The following is a 19,466-nucleotide window of genomic DNA, read 5'->3' on the forward strand; positions in this document are numbered from 1 at the left end:
AGACAGAATCCTGAGCAGGTTCTACACTGTCAGTGTGGAACCCTAGGCAGGGCTCAAACCCACGAACCATGAGATCATGACCTGAACAGAAACCAAGAGATGGACACTTACCCAACTGTGCCACACAGGAGCCTCTGTCATGAAAATTTTTAACCTTTAATGTGTATTTGTTTGGCATTAGTCATTTGGTATTGGTATAGACACACCAATGCTGTCTTTTGGCTTCCATTTGCACGCAATGTCTTTTTACATACTTTTACTTGAATCCTGTGTGTGATCTTAGATCTATGGTGAATCTCTTATAGACAAGAGATTGTAGGAGTTTGTTGTTACTCAGTCAGCCAATCTATATCTTTTCATTGGGAGACTTTCATGTATTTACAATCAAAGTATTACTGAAAGGGAACCACTACTATTGCCATTTTTTAAATAGTTTTCTGTACTTGTGGCTATTTTATGACACTTTTCTTCTCTTCCTGTATCCCATTTTGTTTCTTTGATGTATGTAATAATATGCTTTCATGACATTCTCATCTGCTTTCTGTACTCTATAGGAAATTTCTTTGTGGTTACCATGAGAAGGACTTAAAATCTCTCAGACATATCATGTTCACCACTGCACCTACTTTGTCTTACCAATATCCTAAATTCTGCTTTTTATGTTGTATACTCTATGACATGGGTTTGTGATTTTTATGCTTTTATTATTTGTTTAAAATACTCTGTCACAGAAATAAAACTGATTTTTGGCTCCTCATTACGAACTCCAGGTTTCTATATTTGTTTAAATATATTGAGCAGAGTTTTATATGTTCATTACACTTCAGTTACTTTTAGAATCGTTTTTTAACAAAACTCTCCCTTTAATGTTTCTTATAGAGCCAGTTTACTGCTAAACTTCTAGTGGTTTTTCCTGAGAAAGTCTTCCTTTCTCCATTTCTTTCTTTTTTTTTTTTAACGTTTATTTATTTTTGAGAGAGAGATAGAGACAGAGCATGAGTGGGGGAGGGGCAGACAGAGAGGGGGACACAGAATCTGAAGCAGGCTCCAGGCTCTGAGCTGTCAGCACAGAGTCTGACAATGGAGCTCGACCTTGGGAACCTTGATATAATGGCCTGAGCTGTAGCTGGACACTTACCTGACTGAGCCACCAAGGCACCCATTGGTTGATATTTTTTGATATTTCAGTACTTGAATATATTATCCTATGCACTGCTTCCTACAAGGTATGTGGAGAAACTGCTAAGTATCTTACACTGGATCTGTTGGACAAGATGAGTTGCTTTCCTCATAGTGTTTCAAAGTTTTCTGTTCACCTCTGATTTATGATAAGTTAATTACAGTGTGTCACTATAATTTAAGATATAAATTTAAGACTTGGCATTTATCCTGCATAAAAATTCACTGAGCTTCTGGCTTCTTTCCACAAATATGGGAATTATGAGCCATTAGTTTTTCATGTAAGCTCTCTGTTCCCTTTCACTCTCCTCTCATATGGGGTCCTCTTAATATGTATATTGGTTCACTTGTTAGTGTTCCAAAAGTTCATTGGACTCTGTCCTTTGTTAATTTTTGTGTGTTTGTTTTTGCTTTGGTCCTTCAGTGGACAATTTAAAACAAGTGACCTTTAAGTTTTCTGATTTTTTTTTTTCTGATTAAGACTTTTGTTAACCCTTTACTATTTTTAAAAAATAATGTTTATTTATTTTTGAGACCGAGAGACACAGCATGAACGGGGGAGGGGCAGAGAGAGAGGGAGACACACAATCTGAAACAGGCTCCAGGCTCTGAGCTGTCAGCAGAGGGCCCCATGTGGGACTCAAACTCACGGACCATGAGGTCATGACCTGAGTAGAGGTCAGCTGCTTAACTGACTGAGCCACCCAGGTGCCCCTACTATTTTTTTTAATACATAATTTTTTAAAGTAATCTCTATACCCAACATGGGGCTCAAACCCAGAACCCTGAGATCAAACATTGCATGCTGTACCAACTGAACCAGTCGTGCACCCCCTTTTTACTGGTCTTTAAAATGTATTTACTGGAGTCTTTAGCTCCTAAGTTTTGTTTCATTGTTTTGCATACTTTCTGTTAGTTTGAATTTTATTTTGGCCATACATAGTTTTTCTGATATCATTTAGTTCCCCATTTGTTCTCTCTTCATTCTCCATATGCATGGTTATGATGATTAATTTGAGTTCTTTGTCAGGTAATGAATAGTTATGTATAAATTTATGGTAAATTTTGGAGCTTTACTTCATTCCTTCAATTGGAACACATTTTTCTGTTGCTTGCTATGCCTTATGATCTTTCACTGAGATTTGGGAATTTAAAACCCAGCCTCTGGTCCCAGGCTTTATGAACTTGCCTTGTAAAGGAGAACACAAATAAAAGCTTTGCTAGTAAATCCTGGGTCCTATGAAATATATTCTGAGGATGTATAAAGTCTGAGCTTTTGTAATTTCCCAGTTAAGAAAGTGTGTGTTGGGTCTTATTTAAAGCACATGATTCACCTCTCTCTCCTGTTGTCTGGTGTTTGAAGAAATACTCAGCTTTTTTTCTGAGCAGCCAGCATAATGCTTTCATAATATGCTTCCATTCCTTGAGCCCTCAGTGTCCTGTATGACAGGATCCAGTCCCCTCAGGTAGCTACAAAAGAGCCAGATCTTTACACAGGTCACTCATGTCTTATTTCTTGCACAGAGTTGAGCATTTTCTCATAATCTTGCCATGGAGTACTAGGTAAAGAGCTATTGGGGGAAAGTGTCACTAACTTTTCTTTCCTCTTTGATGTGAGTCTTTTTCAGTTTGTCCTTGCCTGGAAGTGCTTTGTTCTCCCAACCAGATTCTGGGGCACTTGAAAAGGCAGTTTGGTCAGTCTGTTTCTCCTTGGAGGAGCAAAGTCTCTGTGCCTCCTATTTCTCAAGTCTGCTGATGTCTGGTGATGGGTATTAAGTTTTTGCGTTAGCACCTTACCATATATTGATGCAAGTGCAGTTGTGGGATCATTTATTTGGTATCTTTCAGTAATGCCTTGAGCTTGTTGACAAAGACAGGCAAAGGAGATTCTTTCCATGAGGTGCTATTGGGAAGATATGTGACTTTTGAGAATTCACAGTTAGTGAAAGATTGGGAAGGTGAAGGGGAGAAGGAAGAGCAGAAGGAGTATTATGATGGATAGAATCAAACTGGGAATTTACCCACAATGAAATCCTTACTGCCTAAAGAGATTGATGAGGGGCACCTGGTGGGATCAGTCAGTTAAGTATCACTCTTGGTTTTGACTCAGGTCATGATCTCATGGTTTATGATTCGAACCCTGTGTTAAGCTGTGCACTGAAAGTGTGGAGCCTCCTTGGGGTTCTCTCTCTCCCTCTCTTTATGCCTTCCCTTCCTAAATACATACATACATACATACATACATACATACACAAACAAACACACACATTAAAAAAATTTGAAGATATAAAACATTTGGGGGAATTCCACTTTAAGACAGCTATCTTTGTGGAACAATGTCTTTATGAATACAAAGACCCAAGTCCATTTTCTAAACATGTATACGCTCTGACAGGAAATTTGAAAAATCTAGAAAGTCACCAAGTGCATGCCAAAAGTAACCATTGCAACCATTTCAAATATAGGATTGGATCAATTATTCCGACATTTCTGATTTCTCGAAAATTAAAAGTGAAGATAAAATTTCTAAATATGATCAGTTTGAGGTATTCTTTTTGAGGGTTTTTTATTGTTTCACCAATAAATAATACCTCTTTGTTCCAAAGTCTCTAATTTTGATAATTATGAGAAGGTCTTTATCCAAGCATTGCTGTTCAATAAGATCACATAATACTGAATTTGGAACAACTTTTCACATGTTGTGAATTAGGGAAGATCTTTAGTGAGGACTCTGTCTTCAATAACTACCGAGGTGTTTACCATGGAGACAACTTAATGAAATGAATCTGGGAAAAAGGTTAACTGTGCATCAAATCCTAATAAACAGCAGAGCATTCAGTTTCTAGAGAATGAGTATAAAATAAATAAATCTGGGGAAGTCTTCCATCAAAGCTCAAACTTTATTAAATGTCATTGTTTCCTGACTGGAGAGAACACTTAGAAATGTAGTAAACGTGGCAAAGTTTTTAAGCAGCCTTCACAACTTGCTCAAGAGTTTTCAACCTGAGGGGCACCTGGGTGGCTCAGTCAGTTGAGAGTCCGTCTTCTGCTCAGGTCATGATCTCACAGTCTGTGAGTTGGAGCCCCACTTTAGGCTCTGTGCTGACAGCTCAGAGCCTGGGGCCTGCTTCAGATTCTGTGTCTCTCTCTGCCCCTCCCCCACTCACACTGTCTCTCACTCCTTCAAAAATAAATAAACATTAAAAAAAAAGTTTCCAACCTGAGAAAAAACCTTACATATGTAAAGAATGTGGGAAAGCCCTTCACCAGTACTTAATTTTTTTCACATCATAGAGTTTATACTGGAGAAAAACCTTACAAATGTAAAGAATGTGGCAAAGTCTATACCTGGAGTTGATGCCTTCATGGGTATCAGATAATTCATATTGGGAAGAAACCTTGGAAACGTAAAGAATTTGCTGAAGCCTTTAACTATTGCTCAGACTTTCCTTCACATCAGAGTGTATATCCTTGGGTTGAAACCCAACAAGTGCAGAGACTATGACAAAGCCTTTAAGCCCAGGGTGGGCTCTGTTTCTTGAACTGTGAAATCATGAAGTGAGCTGAAATCGAGAGTCGGGGGCTTAATAGACTGGGCAGTCCAGGGGACCCTATAAAGTTATAATTTTAATGTGAATTTTTTTTATGTAATAAATTAATATTGCAGAAGTGTGGCAGAACACAGTTCTCATATACTCCTCATCCTGTTCCCTGTTCTTGACGTCGGACATTGCTCTGGTACTTTTGACAAAACATACAACTAACAAGGCACCTTAATATTATAGAATTACAGAATTATTATTTCACTAATTTCAATTATTTTTTTTCCTCCACAAGGATGTTATCCAAAATAGCAATTTATAGTCATTATCTCCCTGCAATATCCTTTGTTCTGTATCAGTTTTTCAGTCTTTCCCAAGTTTCTATACAATTCAGGTTTGAGAAACCCTGGTTTGGTGAGGTTTTTTGTTCGTTTTGTTTTATTTTGTTTTTTGTTTTTTTAATCTGTAATATGGAATTTGATGTTTTTGTCAGGATTAAAATGTGTTTATAGGTACCGTGACAAACTCTGAGGAGGCTTGGAGATGCAAACTGATAGAGAAAGTGATGGTTTATATTTAATATGGTTATTAGAAAAACAGAGATGAAGTGCCATGACCTCTATAATTGAGAGACTTCCAGTCTCACAGAGCAAATGTTTAAATGGTTGAATATAAGGTTTTGGGGTAACTGCAAGGAAGGGATGATTTATGGGGGATTATGATTTCATTTCTCTGTGGTTTTGTGAGTACAAAGGTGGCCCCTGAAGGCCATCCACAAAGAAACTAGTTGTTAGTAGTAGTAATACTTGTATTTGTTTACCTTGTAAAGAATAAAATGTAGTTGACCCTTAAACGATGTAGTGGTTAGGGGCACCAACACCGCTATGCAGGTGAAAAATCCCTGTATCACTTATGACACTTTGAAAACATAATTCTTAACTGACAACTGTTGACTGGAAACCTTACAGATAACATAGTCAATTACACATTTTGTATTTTATACACACACACACAAACACACACACACACATGGTCTTGCAATAAAAGTAAGGTAGAGAAATATTAATGAAATCATAAGGAAATACATTTACAGTATTCTGTGTTTATGCAAACAAAAACTGTATGCAGAAAGAGCCATGCACTTCAAACCTGTGTTTCAAGGGCCAACTATAGTATTGTCCCAGAAACCTCTAAGTGTTTGTTAAATCACTTATCATTTTATGTCATAAAATAGGGGATTGACTTAAGTAGAGTAGAACTGTACAAAGTTTTTGTTAGACAAATTTAGAGAGACAAACTGACAATATCCCACAGGCAGGGAGATTAGTAGCCTAGAGCCCTCTGCCTCCACAGCTCATCCAGAACCCTCTGTTGTTAAGCTTTTCCAGGTCTGGCCCTACCCTGGGCTCTCCCCTCACTGAACAGATTAGAGGAGGTCAGAGGTTTGGCTCACTGCTCCTCCCATGCCTCAATGGAAGGCGCTAATATTTTGCTGAAACCCCAAGTCAGATACATTGAAGGAAATGCTGTATATTTTGGTGCCTTAATCTCATAATTTCTCATTACATAATATGCTTTGAAAGGGGTTGGGACAGGCCCCACAAGAATGTACCACTTTGGCATATTAGGATTATTTGGAGCTGGAGGCAGTCAAGACCCTGTGGGCTCCAGAGAAACTTTGGTACCTTCCTTAACTACATGCAGGATCCCAAATTGTGTGCCCTTTCCAAAACAAGGATTATTACCCAGGATAAATTTTATCTGAGTGATCCATGTGTATGGCAGAGCAAACATCTAATTACCTATGTCACATGGCAAGAATTTATGTCCCCTTCAAGGGTCTAATTGAAGACAGATTAACAGGAGAAAATCAAGTGTAATGGCATGTGTACAAGGAATCCACCTAGACATGGACATTTTAAGACAGGCAAAATGAGGTATACAGGTATTCTGAACTGAGGAGAAGGGGGTAGGTGCCTGGGATTTCAAGGAAAGGAATGTACGTCACAGGGTGATAGGAAGAGTAGAAGTTTAGTGATGAGACATTTGCCCTACCATAGAGACGAGTCACTCAGAGAAAATGTATTCGTTAATAACCTTTATTCTGGAAAGGACCTTCAATTTAGATTCTTCTGTATGGTGAAGGGAAGAGCAAACCTTTCCCCTGAGACCATGGGAACTTTCAAGTACTTTCAGCTCAGAATAATCCACATGCCAAAGTGGGACATTCTGGGTGGGGATGGGAGTGACTGTCCTGAACCTCTTCACCAAACACCTGCTCCTCTCCTATTCAGCCTGTCAATGCATTTCTTTATTTTGAAATCCCAGACTCCTACTCCCTTCTCCTTAGTTCAGGAGGAGAGCTATACTTCATTTTGCCTGCCTGACTTTGGAATGTCCATGTGTGTGTGGACTCTCCAAATTTATGCCATGGTAGCTTCAAGAGCCAACCCACTGAGCCCCCTGTTTTCCATTTCTGAACATCTAATGGTCACTCAAGTTTTAAAAAATAAATATACATAGACGTTGTGAAATGGGAAGAGGACCCAGCAGTGCCTTCAACTGTCTCCACTTTGGCCTTCATCTATATTTCCTGATTCACTCCTTTGCAGCTCATCTTTTAGCTCCTGTAGAAGCCCCAGCAGGCAAAGCATCCCAGGATGGGAAAGGAAACTCCCCCCCTCCCCACCAGCAATGGGGACTGCCCTGAAAGAGCAAGACCCCACATCCCTGACAACAATGCAGTGATCAGCCTGACCTTCACCATCTGCATGTACCACCACCCTTTGTCCTACATTTTCTTTATATGAACCTGGAAGAATGTTCAGCAGTTTGGAGACCGTGTTTGAGACATTAGTCCACTGCCTTCTCAGTATTGGCCTTGCTGACAAAAATCCTATTCTGGTTTTGCCACCACTCATCTCTCTTCTGCTACCTGGTGTGCAGGAAGGGGTGCAAGAGCGCCTGTCTCTGGGGTCCCAAACAGATCAAGTTCAGCCACTTGACATACATAAAATCCAAAGGCAGAGAGATGAGAAGTGGTGAGATAAGAAAGGAAGTTATTTCAGAGAGGTCAACACTGGGAAGATGGCTGACTAATGTCTCACAGATTGTCTCCAATGTGCTGGAGACACAGGTTTATATAAGGGAAATGGGGGCAAAAGTGAGTGGGTACCTGCAGGTAGACAGTGCAGATTAAATATGTAATTGTCTAGGATTCGATCAGGGGTGGGGTCTTTCTGGTTCAGGGCAGTCCTTGTGGCTTGAGGGGGTAGTTCCTGTTCCCCTCAGGTTTGCTTTCTCCTCAGGGTCTCCCTCCTGAGCCAAGACACAAGCTGGAAGGAACCCAGTGTGAAAACAGAATTTTCTCTTGTATTATTCTGCTGTAGCAAAGGGAGATGTCTTCCATTTCTGAGCCTGCTATACCAAATATAAATTAGATGAGGGACCTCTTTCGAAAAAAGAGCTAATACCAGAGAGGAACTTTTTATAAAGAGCTACTGGCCTGGCATGGCAAATACTTGTTTGGCAAAATTTACTCTTTCCTTTTTCTTGTGAATGTACTTGACCCTTTTTGAAATTCTGAATCCCTACCCCCTTCTCCTTAAGTCACAATGGCACATAAACATCAATCCCCTGTCTTTGAGCCTCAAATAATTGATGTTCCTATAATTAAGAATACTTTTTCTCTTGTGCAACTGTCTTGTCAGTTGAATTATTAAACTAGCCAAAGAGTAGAAAACAAATAAAGAAAAAAATATGTTCCTCTCTTACACATTCATTCCGTTGAAAACTGACCTTGGTGCTTCAGAGTCAAAATAAAACATGAAGACAGAGTTTGGGATAAAGAGAAAGAGTAGCTTTCTTGCTTTGGGGGGCTTAGAAGGCTGAGGCAGGTTAGGGCCTTCAGAACTGCAAGCCCACCTCCAGGAAGGGGCCAGTGGGGTGTAGGGAAATAAAGGATCCATCCGGTTTTGACAGGAATTGTGTATGCCTTACCAGCCTTGTTCATCATGTTTTCAGTGTGGTCCTCGATTTCTCATTTAAAAAAAAAAAAAGGCTAAGAGGGGCACCTGGGTGGCTCAGTTAAGTATCCCACTTTGGTTTAGGTCATGATCTCACAGTGAGTTCGAGCCCTACATCAGTCTCTCTGCTCTCTGTTTTGGAGCCATGTCTCCCTCTCTGCTCTTTCCCAGCTCACTCTCTCTCTCTTTCTCTCTCTCTCTCTCTCACACACAAATAAATAAACATTAAAAAACATTTTTTTTAAAGGCTAAGAAGACATAAGGGGGGGGGGTTTCCAAAAGGGAAAACGAAGTTATACGTTTAATAACAAGCCTCGCTGATGGTTTAATGCTGCCATTTTGATTTTTGTTCGACTTTGTACTTACAAAGGAAACTTATAAAAGTATAGTTTCCTTTGTAAGAGACATTTGCATGTATAAGGGAAAGCCACAAAGTGCCATTTAGAAGGGTCTCTCCCTCTGTGAAGCAGAAAGAGGGAGAATGTATAAATCCCCAGAAACTGATCAGTGGAGAGGGAAAGGATTTAAATCTGGATAACAACCACAGACTTGGTGACCGTTTTTTGCGTGGTCACTTCCCCAAATGCTTCCCAATAGGATCACGTGTGGAGTTTCAAGAAGGATCATTGCTGCTGCCCTCCCTCTCCCCCCCTCCAAGATTCCCTCAACTAAGTGGGTGGAAACCACAGTGTTGTTCTATTGAAGTGCTCCAGGGGATTCTGTTGCAGGATTTTTTCCCTCACTACCCGGGATTCCTGGTCTTCCCGCTTCAAAGAATGAAGAGGTGGGCACAAAATGAGCAACAGGCAAAAATTTAATATTAGAGTATAAGAAAGTAAGTGTAGTAGAAAATCTCTGTTTAGAGAGAGGGGACATTTGATTGGTGTGTTTCCATTGTATGAGGGGTGGTCTATGGCCATAGTGTTTCTTGGGGGTTCTAAGTCTTGGGTCTATTACTTATTTTTAGTTAGGTCTTTTAGTCAAACTCTTGAGGGAAACCTGGGGGTGAGTAGGTAGTGTTTGTTACAGTCTTAAAAGGAACCTTATGCCTGAGGGGGTTTGCTGTGTTTGGACACTCCCAGCCTTGTTCTAAAATGTGTTTTTCCCCACCCAGGGACCTCATGTCCTAATCTTTCCCTTTTTGCTTCCAGAATCCTATCTTTTCCTATCATAATTCTTAGGCCCAGAGTTAAGCAGGAAGTCTTCCCATTAATTTATGAGAGTTGGGTGCAGGCTTTTGCTCAAGGGGAGGTAACAGGGTCTCCTCCATAGGAGTTGGGGAGGGTCAGGTCCATGTAGCACACTGTTCCTATGCTCAAGCAGAATTTGTGGGCATCTGCGGGAGGGGAGGCCCCCTGAAAGAAGGTAAGGGAACCTCAGAAATTTGTCCCCAAGTAGAAGCTCATAGTTTCTGAATAGCTCAGGACACAAAGGAGTGGAAGTTGGGCCTTTTTTTGCATTTCAAAGTGCTGCCTACAGGTGAGCAGTTTATAGGTGCAGAGGCTGTGTTGGTGGCTTTAAAGACATCTCATTCAGCTGCAATTTCTCCACAAAGATCTTCTGAGAAAGAAATTTAATGGAGGAGGTGAAAGAAGAAATGGCCTGTTCTCAGGTAAGCCTTGCTTCCCAGGCTAGAGGCCCAGTTGTCTTTTTCTCAGGAAATTCCATGCATGTAGAAATTGCAAAGCACCTTTGTGGCTCAGTTCAGAGAGCATCAGACTCTTCATTACAGCTCAGGTCCTGATCCCAGGATCCTGCCATCCATCCCTGCATCAGGGTTAGTGCTGAGCATGGAGCCTGCTTAAGATTCCATTCTCTCTCTCTGTTTCTCTCCTCTGTTTGCATGCGCATACACTCTCTCTCTGAAAGAAAATTTAAAAAAAAAAAAGCCAATGATTGATTTCTTTCTCTCTCTCTTTCTTTCTTTCTTTCTTTCTTTCTTTCTTTCTTTCTTTCTTTCTTTCTTTCTTTCTTGTTCTGATGGTTCTGCTTTATGTTTTCACCTAATACTTAACCTTTCAGAAATGATAATCTAGGTTATGTCTTTAGAACACTCCTCCCCCATATCCCATAGACTTCTCTCCCTTCTCTCTGACATGGCTTCCAGTAGGGCAACAACAGTTGTCACTTAGAAGTAAATTCCTGCAAGTATTGAAAATATTCCCTTTGTGACAGATCCAGAGGGGAATGTGTTGAATCCAAGTGTCCTTTTGCTGGTTCTGGGATAGCACTCAAGGAAAACGGTTCCCATTTAGGTCTAATCTGAATGCTTTCTCTGCTCTGGGTAGAGTAGGGTTATGAAAACGCACAAATACACAAGATGGATATGAGGCACAGAATAACTTGGAACGTTCTATAAAAAGAAATTCTTGCTTTTTAGTATGTGGAAAACATACTCTATTTAAGATATACTAGATATTACAGGAAATGTAAAGTATATGTGATTGAAGTCTGTATAAATCCACTGTATCCTCAAAGTTGTTTATATTCTGATTTACTGTTTGTGGGTCTCAAGAACATACCAGTGATCCCATGTCCAGAGCTATAGGCACTGATATCAATTTGTTTCCTTACATTTGATGTTACCTTTTGTTTTTACTTGGCTTTGGCTTTCTGCCAGATTACCCCCCCCCCCACCCACCCACCCGTAACGTTCCTATTTTCCTCCTTATCTGTTGTAATGATTTTAGGCAGATTCTCTGAGCGATTTCCAGACACCATCACATTTAAATTGGAACCTTCTTCTAGTTTCTCTTTCCTTGTATTTTTTTTTTAAGTTTGTTTATCTTGAGAAAGAGCGGGAGCAGGGGAGTTGCAAAGAGAGTGTGCAAATCACAAGCAGACTTTACAGAGTCAGTGCAGACCCAGACTCAAGGCTGGAACTCATGAAACCATGAGACCTTGACCTGAGCTGAGTCAGACCCTTAACTGCCTGAGCCACCCAGGAACCACCTCTTTGTAGTTTCTGATAAGGAAAACAAAGGTAAAAGAAATGCAGATAAAAATAAGTTTTCTTACAACTTGCAACCCATTGACAAATACTTGAGGCTGACAGAGGAAGATATTCCTCAAGGAATTCACAACTGCTTTAATGTTAATGCTTTTATAGAGGCAAAAGCAGCCTTAGCTTGACAATAGCCAGACTTCCAGTATCCTGTAAGTCCTTAACATATAAAAATCCTTTAGAAACATCTATTATTTCCACCCCTTCCCCCTCCCACGCCCCAACTGCTGGAGTCCAGCTCCAGCAACCAACCAGGGGTTCCTGAAGGATGAATGGCGTTGGGGAGAAAGTGAAGATAAAACAAAACTAAAATAAAAACAAAAAATAAAAATGGACACGGAAAACAGCAGTGTGTTGAACTGACCGATTTATTGTAGCAAACGTGGCATTATATTTGCTAGTGATTTCCTTGTAGCATACGTCATCTATGTTTTTCTAACATTACCTAATTTTGAAAATGTTCCTATGTGTCATCAACCTTTAAGAAATAACATGGCGATTTTCTCATAATGTTCCCTCATACCCACCCTTTGATTATTGTTTAATTTCTTACATTATTCCATTACGCATCTATGTTTATTCTATAATCTATAAAGCATTTGCTTTGCTGTTTTCATGAAAGGTCATCTATCTCTCAACACCTCAAGTGGAACAGTTACAGGGACATGACCTCCTAGTTGTTTTTCCTGAATCACTGGAAGCCAGAAGAACAATGTGTTTGCCTTGTTTCCGAGGTGCCGGGAAGGGGCCGAAAAAGCCTTAGAAACCCATGCCTCATAGATTCTCAGAGAGACAATGAACCTAGGAAATAATGAACCATCCTGTACCTTAACCGACTAGGTTCAATCATTATCATCATCTGGAATGCCTCCTGGAGGCCAAGTGGGACTAGAAGTAGAGTGACTTGTGCCTGTAGATACAGTCCTTAGTTGCCAGAGTGAGGCTTTCAAATCCATATGTTTCTCCTTTATTGGCCTCCTTTGCTGGCAAATGTATGAGGCTATCCTTCCTGTACGTAGAGGAGTCTCCATAGGGGATGGCAAGGGCTAAATATAGGGCTGCACAATTTCTTGCAGAACCTTATTTTATTTCCTAATGGTTCTTTTCCCAGGGGGCCTGGCGAGGGCAGTTCCCCAACAGACAATACCCCAGGTACTTTTAGTAAGGCCAAATTACCTAAAACCTGGAGTACAAGAAGCTTCACTGTCGGTGCGCCGCCTTGCAGTCACCAATCTGTCCACAGCCTGGGCCTTGCCATCAGACTGGGATAGCTCGGCTTCCCCCACAGCTTCCTCCCCCTTCCCCTTAGAAGTATATAATCAGTGGTTCCTCCCAATCACATTGCAATTCTTCCCCTGGATCCTATCCCTGTCTTTAATAAAAAGTCTCTTTCAGCAAAAACGCCTCAAGATACTTTGAGCATTTACTCTTGGCCCATGTCACATCAGTTTCCACTGGGCAACGAAGCCCCTCACCTTTATGTAGTAGAGCTATTGACTTCTGGGAGTAGAAGTTCTAAATCAAACAGACCTTCATCCCATAGGTTTTTTTTTTTTTTAATGTTTATTATTTGAGAGAGAGACAGCATGAGCAGGGGAGAAGCAGAGAAGGAGACACAGAATCTGAATCAGGCTTCAGGCTCTGAGCTGTCAGCACAGAGCCCGATGTGAGGCTTGAGCTCACAAACCATGAGATCATGACCTGAGAGGAAGTCAGACGCTCAACTGACTAAGCCACCCAGGAGCTCCTTCATCCCATAGGTTTTTATTTCACTCCATAGTCATGACACAGACATATTCCTGTATTTACTTTTTGGATATTCAGAAAAAGACAAATCACATAATAAGCATGTTTGAGTGTCTTAAAATCCTGAAATACAATAGAGCACAAATAATGATTGAAACAAAAGCTTTCAATGAGGGGCCCCTGGGTGGCTTGCTCAGTTAAGCCTTAACTCTTGATGTCGGTACAGATCATGATCTCATGGTTCATGAGATAGTGGCCCATGTCAGGCTGTATGCTTTTCGCTTGGAACATGCTTGGGAATTCTCTCTCTGCTCATTCTTTCTCAAAATAAGTAAATGTCTAAAGGAAAAAAAAAAAAAGAATTCAGGGCACCTAGGTGGCTCACTCCCTTAAGCATCTGACTTTGGCTAAGGTCAGGATCTCACGGTTTGTTGATTTGAGTCCCATTTGGTGTGACCTCAAGACCTACTTCAGTTGAGTGCATGCCCCATTTCAGGTGAACATGTGCCCTGCTCCCTCCCTCCCTCCTCCTCTCCCTCCCCACACCTTCAGTCACTTGTGCCCTCTGTCTTTCTCTCTCAATAAAAAATAAAGTAAGAATTTTCAAAAATAATTTTTAAAAAGCTTTCCAATAACTAGTATGTTATGGGATCATTGAGTACTATGGTCAAGATGCTATTCTTGAGTTACTGTATGGCACAAGACAGGGAATTTACTGAAATAGCACAGGGACAGGACCCGTGGGCAGAACGAACTGTACTTTGGCTGCTTGGAGCTTATATGTATGTTCAAGGGGAAGGATAGGTGTACTGAGAGTTCAATTACAAATGTTTCTTTAGCTTTCTACTTGTAAAACTATTTCTGCAAGATTTCTTTGGTTCTTATGATTCAGCTCATTAACTATTAGTGAGATATAAGGGCAGTCAGGAGATCCTTTAAAATGTATCATCCATGGGCCCCTGGGTGGCTCAGACACAGACTGGAGACTGCTTGGGATTCTCTCCCTCTCTGCCCCTCCACCTTTCACACCCTGATAGCCCATGCATCTCTCACAATATAAATAAACACTTGAAAAACAGAATGGAGGAACCAGCCTTTATTTGATGTTTATCAAAACTATCTAGGGGTGCCTGGGTTGTTCAGTCAGTTAGGTATCTGACTTCAGCTCAGGTAATGATCTCATGGTTCATGAGTTCAAGCCCTGCATTGGGCTCTGTGCTGACAGCTCAGAGCCTGGAGCCTGCTCCGGATTCTGTGTCTCCCTCTCTCTTTCTGCCCCTCCCCTGCTCATGTTCTGTCTCTCTCTCTCAAAAATAAATAAACATTTAAAAAAATAACATGCAGTCTTTGTGCTGAAGGTGAACATTTTTCTTCTTGCATCCCTAATCATACTAGACTCACAAATACTGTGTTATTTATATAATTCTATGTGTTTGTGTTGATAGTTGAGTGAAAGACCTAAGCATGATCATCTACAACTAGATTTACGAGTTTCATGGCATTGAAAATGTTTCTTTCTTTTTCTTTCTTTCTTTCTTTCTTTCTTTCTTTCTTTCTTTCTTTCTTTCGAGAGAGGGAGGGGCAGAGTGAGAGGAAAGAGAGAAAATCCCAAGCAGGCTCCACACACTCAGCACAGAGCCTGAGATGGGGCTCAAACTCAGGAAACATGAGATCATGACCTGAGCCAAAATCAAGAGTTGGACACCTAACAGACTGAGTCATCTGGCGAACCCCTCATTAAATATATTTCTTAGTCATCCTGGTAATTTTCTATTCTATCACTTTTAATGTGTATATAACTACTTTCAGAATGGATGTGTGCATGGAATGTATAAAGATCAATTTTGTGTGGATACCTTCTTCTCAGGCTTGACACCTGCTATGAATGTTGCTTTAGGGTCCCCTCTGTTTATTGACCTATATGTCATTTTAGATCAACTTTAGGTCAGTTAACCTGGGTTAAAACCTGATCTGTACCATGTACTGGATATTTGACAAAATATTCCGTAAAAATGGAAGAATAATGTGTTTGTTCTCTTAGATCATTATTATTTATTTTCCATGAGTTTATGAGAACCTGTTAGATGCTATCTACTAACCAGGAAATGATTGGAAAGGCTTGTCACCTTTCTTGCTATCCTAGAAGAACTTGTAATTGCTATAAAACCCATTCAGTTCCAAGTCCTCCAAGAGTTCTTGTCTTTGAGTTCTACTTCTTTGTTATTGAAATATGTATCCCTTGGCCCATAGACTAATGCCTTGTTAGAAATGCAGACACCCACCCAATCCCAGAACTCCTGAACATAATCTGCATTTTAACAGGATCCCCAGTGCACTGTTGTAAACTCTAATTCACATTAGAATATGCTAAGTACATTTGTAACTCACCAAAACTTTCCATTTAGGAAATAGACACATGTACTGTATGATGTAAATAAAGGATTCAAAAATGTGTATGGCTGTGTTGATGCCTTCATTTTACAAATTCACTTGAATAAACACAATATTTATAAATGTTCTTATCTCAATGTTAGGGAATATATTAGAGCATGATACTGTGTTGCAAATTCTCTTACTGCAGAAAGCAGAAAACTCACCTAAGCCAGAACCAGTGCTCCTAATGTAACTGAGCTAACAGGAGTTTAGTCCTTGGTGAACCACAAAACTACTACACCAGGTGGGGATGTCAGACAAAGAAAAAATGATTTACAGGAAATAAGGAGGTCACAGGGAATAACTTCTAAAGCAGAGACTCAGAGGCAGGAGAAATCGTTTACTTTTATTTAGGGTTAGGGTGGATATTCAGAAAGGGTATGTCATCATCTTATGTCCAGCTTGTGATAAGGTTACGCATGAACCTTAAGAAAACAGTTCTGTACACACTCTGTATGTTACATAGTAAAATATTTGTGATCCTTCTTGGGTGGAGATTTGGGTATTATATTGAGTTAAAAGGGAGCTCCTGAGTGGCTCAGTCAGTTGAGCATCTGACTCTTGATTTAGGCTCAGGTCGTGATCTCATAGTCCTGAGATCATGCCCCAAGTCAAGCTTCACACTGAGCATATAGCCTGGTTGGAATTTTCTCTCTGTCTCTTTGTCTCTGTCTTTGTCTCTCTCCCTCCCTCCCTGCTGCACCCTCACTTGTGTTCTCTCTCTAAAGGAAATAAAAATTTAATTTTTTTAGCATAATGATATAAATGTAACTGACCTCACTCCATGGTTTACTCTATTGTTCATTTTCATAGGTGTGAGTCAGGGGTTAAGCTCAAATTGAGTTAATCCAAGCTCTTCCTCAGAGTACTCACTAGCTTTTATTGGATACTTTGTTTCCACCACAGGACACTATGCCCATGGGGTGTTTTGCCTGAAGTAAAAGATAAGGTAGAAAAAAGGGTTAAGTAAAATGTGGGACTGAGGTCAGTGGGTACAAGCAGGTAAGCAGTGAAGGTCAGGTCTGGGGTTCTAGCTAGTGACATTAACTCCCTCTTGCATCTTAGGTACCATTATGACCTCTGCTTATGGCCATTCAGTAACTATGGTATTTATTGCAGGGGTTGCTGACATTCAGGGATGTGGCCATAGAATTCTCTCAGGAGGAGTGGGGCTGCCTGAGCCACAGTCAGCAGGAACTGTACAGGGATGTGATGTTAGAGAACTATGGACACCTTCTCTTCTTGGGTGAGGATAACTCCTTCCAGACTTCCCAAACCACACTCAGAATTTTGTTCCTTCCTTTGAAGACTGTCTCTTGGAACTTCCTCTTTGCATGAGTGGGATTCAGATGCCTGCAGTCAGGGAAAGAAGCAGGGTTTTCTAGATGTAGAGAAATATCTTCATGATGTTTCCTTTCAGGTTAGTTTTCCCTTCTGTAGAGTAACATCGTCATTTCTATAGATTTATGTCAATTCTAAACATTGAGTGGCATAAAATGGGAATTCCCACGTCTTAAATACCAATTTCAACTCATTATTGTAGTGGTATTATTTGGAAGTAGAGGTCAAGATCTGAACACTGGAAACCCTCCCATGTGTTCTAAAGGGGTTGTTGGGCAACATCATCTGGGAAATAGTTTTCTAGAATTCTACAATGTCGTTTCTTGTCTACTGAGTCCAATACTGGGTTGAAAGGTAGAATCTCCAGCCACACTCATATTCCTTTTGTCTGATAAACAGGTCTTGTTTTGTCAAAGCCAGACCTGGTCATCTTTTTGGAACAAAAGGAGCTCTGGGATGTGAAGAGAAATCACACAGTAGCCTCACACCCAGGTAGGTGGGAATGAAACAGATGACAGAGGTGAAATCCAAATGTAAAGGAGGAAGATGGACCTTAAATGTGGTTTGAGCAGCTCTCCTCAAATGGAAATAAGTTTGAGAAGCCTAGTTTTATGTCTCTCCCTCTCAGCAGATATCTGCTTTCCAACACATCATGATCTTGCCTTCTCTTAAGATTTTCCTTCAGTTCCACTGGGAGGGCCTCCATAACGTGATTGGCTCTTCATTGCTTTGAGGGTCTTGGGGAAATCTCTATTTCTGAGGAACTTTATGCTAATCCATTACTGAGTTCTGTTTTGCCTCATGTGAGAAGTGTGTCAGGGTAGTGGTGGGCATATTGGGGTTTGGTGCAGAAATCCCAGGAACACTGGAGACAGAGATTACATGTTATCTGGTTTAAGCTTTCCAGTATTATGGAAGCTTTAATCTTAGTTGCACAAATATGAAACCCAGTAATTTCATCAGATAGCAAAGCGCCTCTCTCAAATGAGAAAATCTAATCCTTTATTTCACTTCAAAAGTTCATTTCTCGGGGCACATGAGTGGATCTGCTGGTTAAGTGTCTGACGTTGGCTGAAGCCATGATCTCACAGTTCGTGAGTTCCAGCAGTACAGAGAGCTTTTTGCTGACAACACAGCTTGGGATTCTGTCTACTTTCCTCCCGCTCCACCTCCCCCCCCCATTTACTCTTTGTCTCTGTCTCAAAATAAATACAAACTTAAAAAAATTTTTTAAAGTTCATTTTCTTTGTATTAACTAAAATAAGAAATGTCCACTCTATGAATTTCATTATTCAATGGTAAAATAATTTAAAACATCTGTTATTTCCTAGAATTCCTATATAAATTAAAGGCATGGGGAAGCTAGAACATTTAGAATTTAAAATTTGCAGCCTATAATAAAGTCTCAAATGTTACCTTATGTCCTAATCGTTGAATTATTTTATACTTTTGTCCTTATAATATGAAGTTCTTGTGACTTTGTCATATGTGTTTTCACTTTCTGAGTGAGATTCCTTTATGATTTATTAGATCGAACGCTCTGATGTGACACGGGCATGTGCTTTATAAAAAGTAAAAGGTAATTAGTAAACTTCCCATGTAAAAAAAAAAAAAAGGAATTTTAATTGTAAGTGTAATTTCACTTCAAGAAAAATGAAATAGTTTTTCTACTTTCCTCTGAATGTGTCTGAATTTAATCCCAAAGATTTTTTAAAGCAGTTGTTGCCATATTTTATAACTTTGGTGGTGTTTGTTTATTTAGAAATTAAAGGTTTTGGGGCATCTTGGTGGCTCAGAGGGTTGAGCATCTGACTTTTCATTTCAGCTCAGGTCGTGATCTCAAGGTTTGTGTCTTTGAGCCCCACGTCCTGCACTTCACTGACTGTGGACTCTGCTTGGAATTCTCTCCCCCTCTCTCTGCACTCCCCCTCTCAAAATACACTTAAAAAAAAGAAATGAAAGGGTTTTTTTGCTTGATTTTAAAGAATGGATTATACACTTAAACTCATTGTAATAAGAGGGATCTATGTCTTCTAAGTGCTTAATTCATAAAAGTTTTCATCACAGGTTTCCATGGTTGATTTTAATGAATATACTTGACAGTTTTAGTGTCCATGAAGACATGCCAATAATTCAAAATGTTCATTTTTTTTCATGGGCACACAGTCACAGTTTAAAATTATAGCTACATAGGGG

The 19,466-nt window shown here is 40.1% G+C and overlaps 1 protein-coding gene across 1 annotated transcript; it reads left to right on the forward strand.

The window, feature by feature from the left end:
• The first annotated feature begins 10,322 nt into the window (after positions 1-10,322).
• LOC106982565 (KRAB domain-containing protein 5-like) lies at positions 10,323-17,776 on the forward strand. The gene is made up of 3 exons (XM_027037416.2): positions 10,323-10,358; positions 17,049-17,175; positions 17,670-17,776. The coding sequence occupies exons 1-3, from the start codon at positions 10,323-10,325 to the stop codon at positions 17,774-17,776; spliced, it is 270 nt and encodes an 89-aa protein (XP_026893217.2).
• Positions 17,777-19,466: the final 1,690 nt, after the last annotated feature.

The sequence above is a fragment of the Acinonyx jubatus genome, chromosome E2 (genome assembly GCF_027475565.1).
Source record: "Acinonyx jubatus isolate Ajub_Pintada_27869175 chromosome E2, VMU_Ajub_asm_v1.0, whole genome shotgun sequence".
NCBI classification, from domain to species: Eukaryota; Metazoa; Chordata; class Mammalia; order Carnivora; family Felidae; genus Acinonyx; species Acinonyx jubatus.

What these genes read in the sequence shown, in the direction of transcription:
- LOC106982565 (XM_027037416.2), top strand. Translation starts at nt 10,323, where the DNA reads ATGGAGGAGGTGAAAGAAGAAATGGCCTGTTCTCAG. An exon ending in AAGAAATGGCCTGTTCTCAG is followed by an intron (nt 10,359 to 17,048) that starts GTAAGCCTTGCT and finishes TATTTATTGCAG; the next exon opens with GGGTTGCTGACATTCAGGGA. An exon ending in TGGACACCTTCTCTTCTTGG is followed by an intron (nt 17,176 to 17,669) that starts GTGAGGATAACT and finishes TCTGATAAACAG; the next exon opens with GTCTTGTTTTGTCAAAGCCA.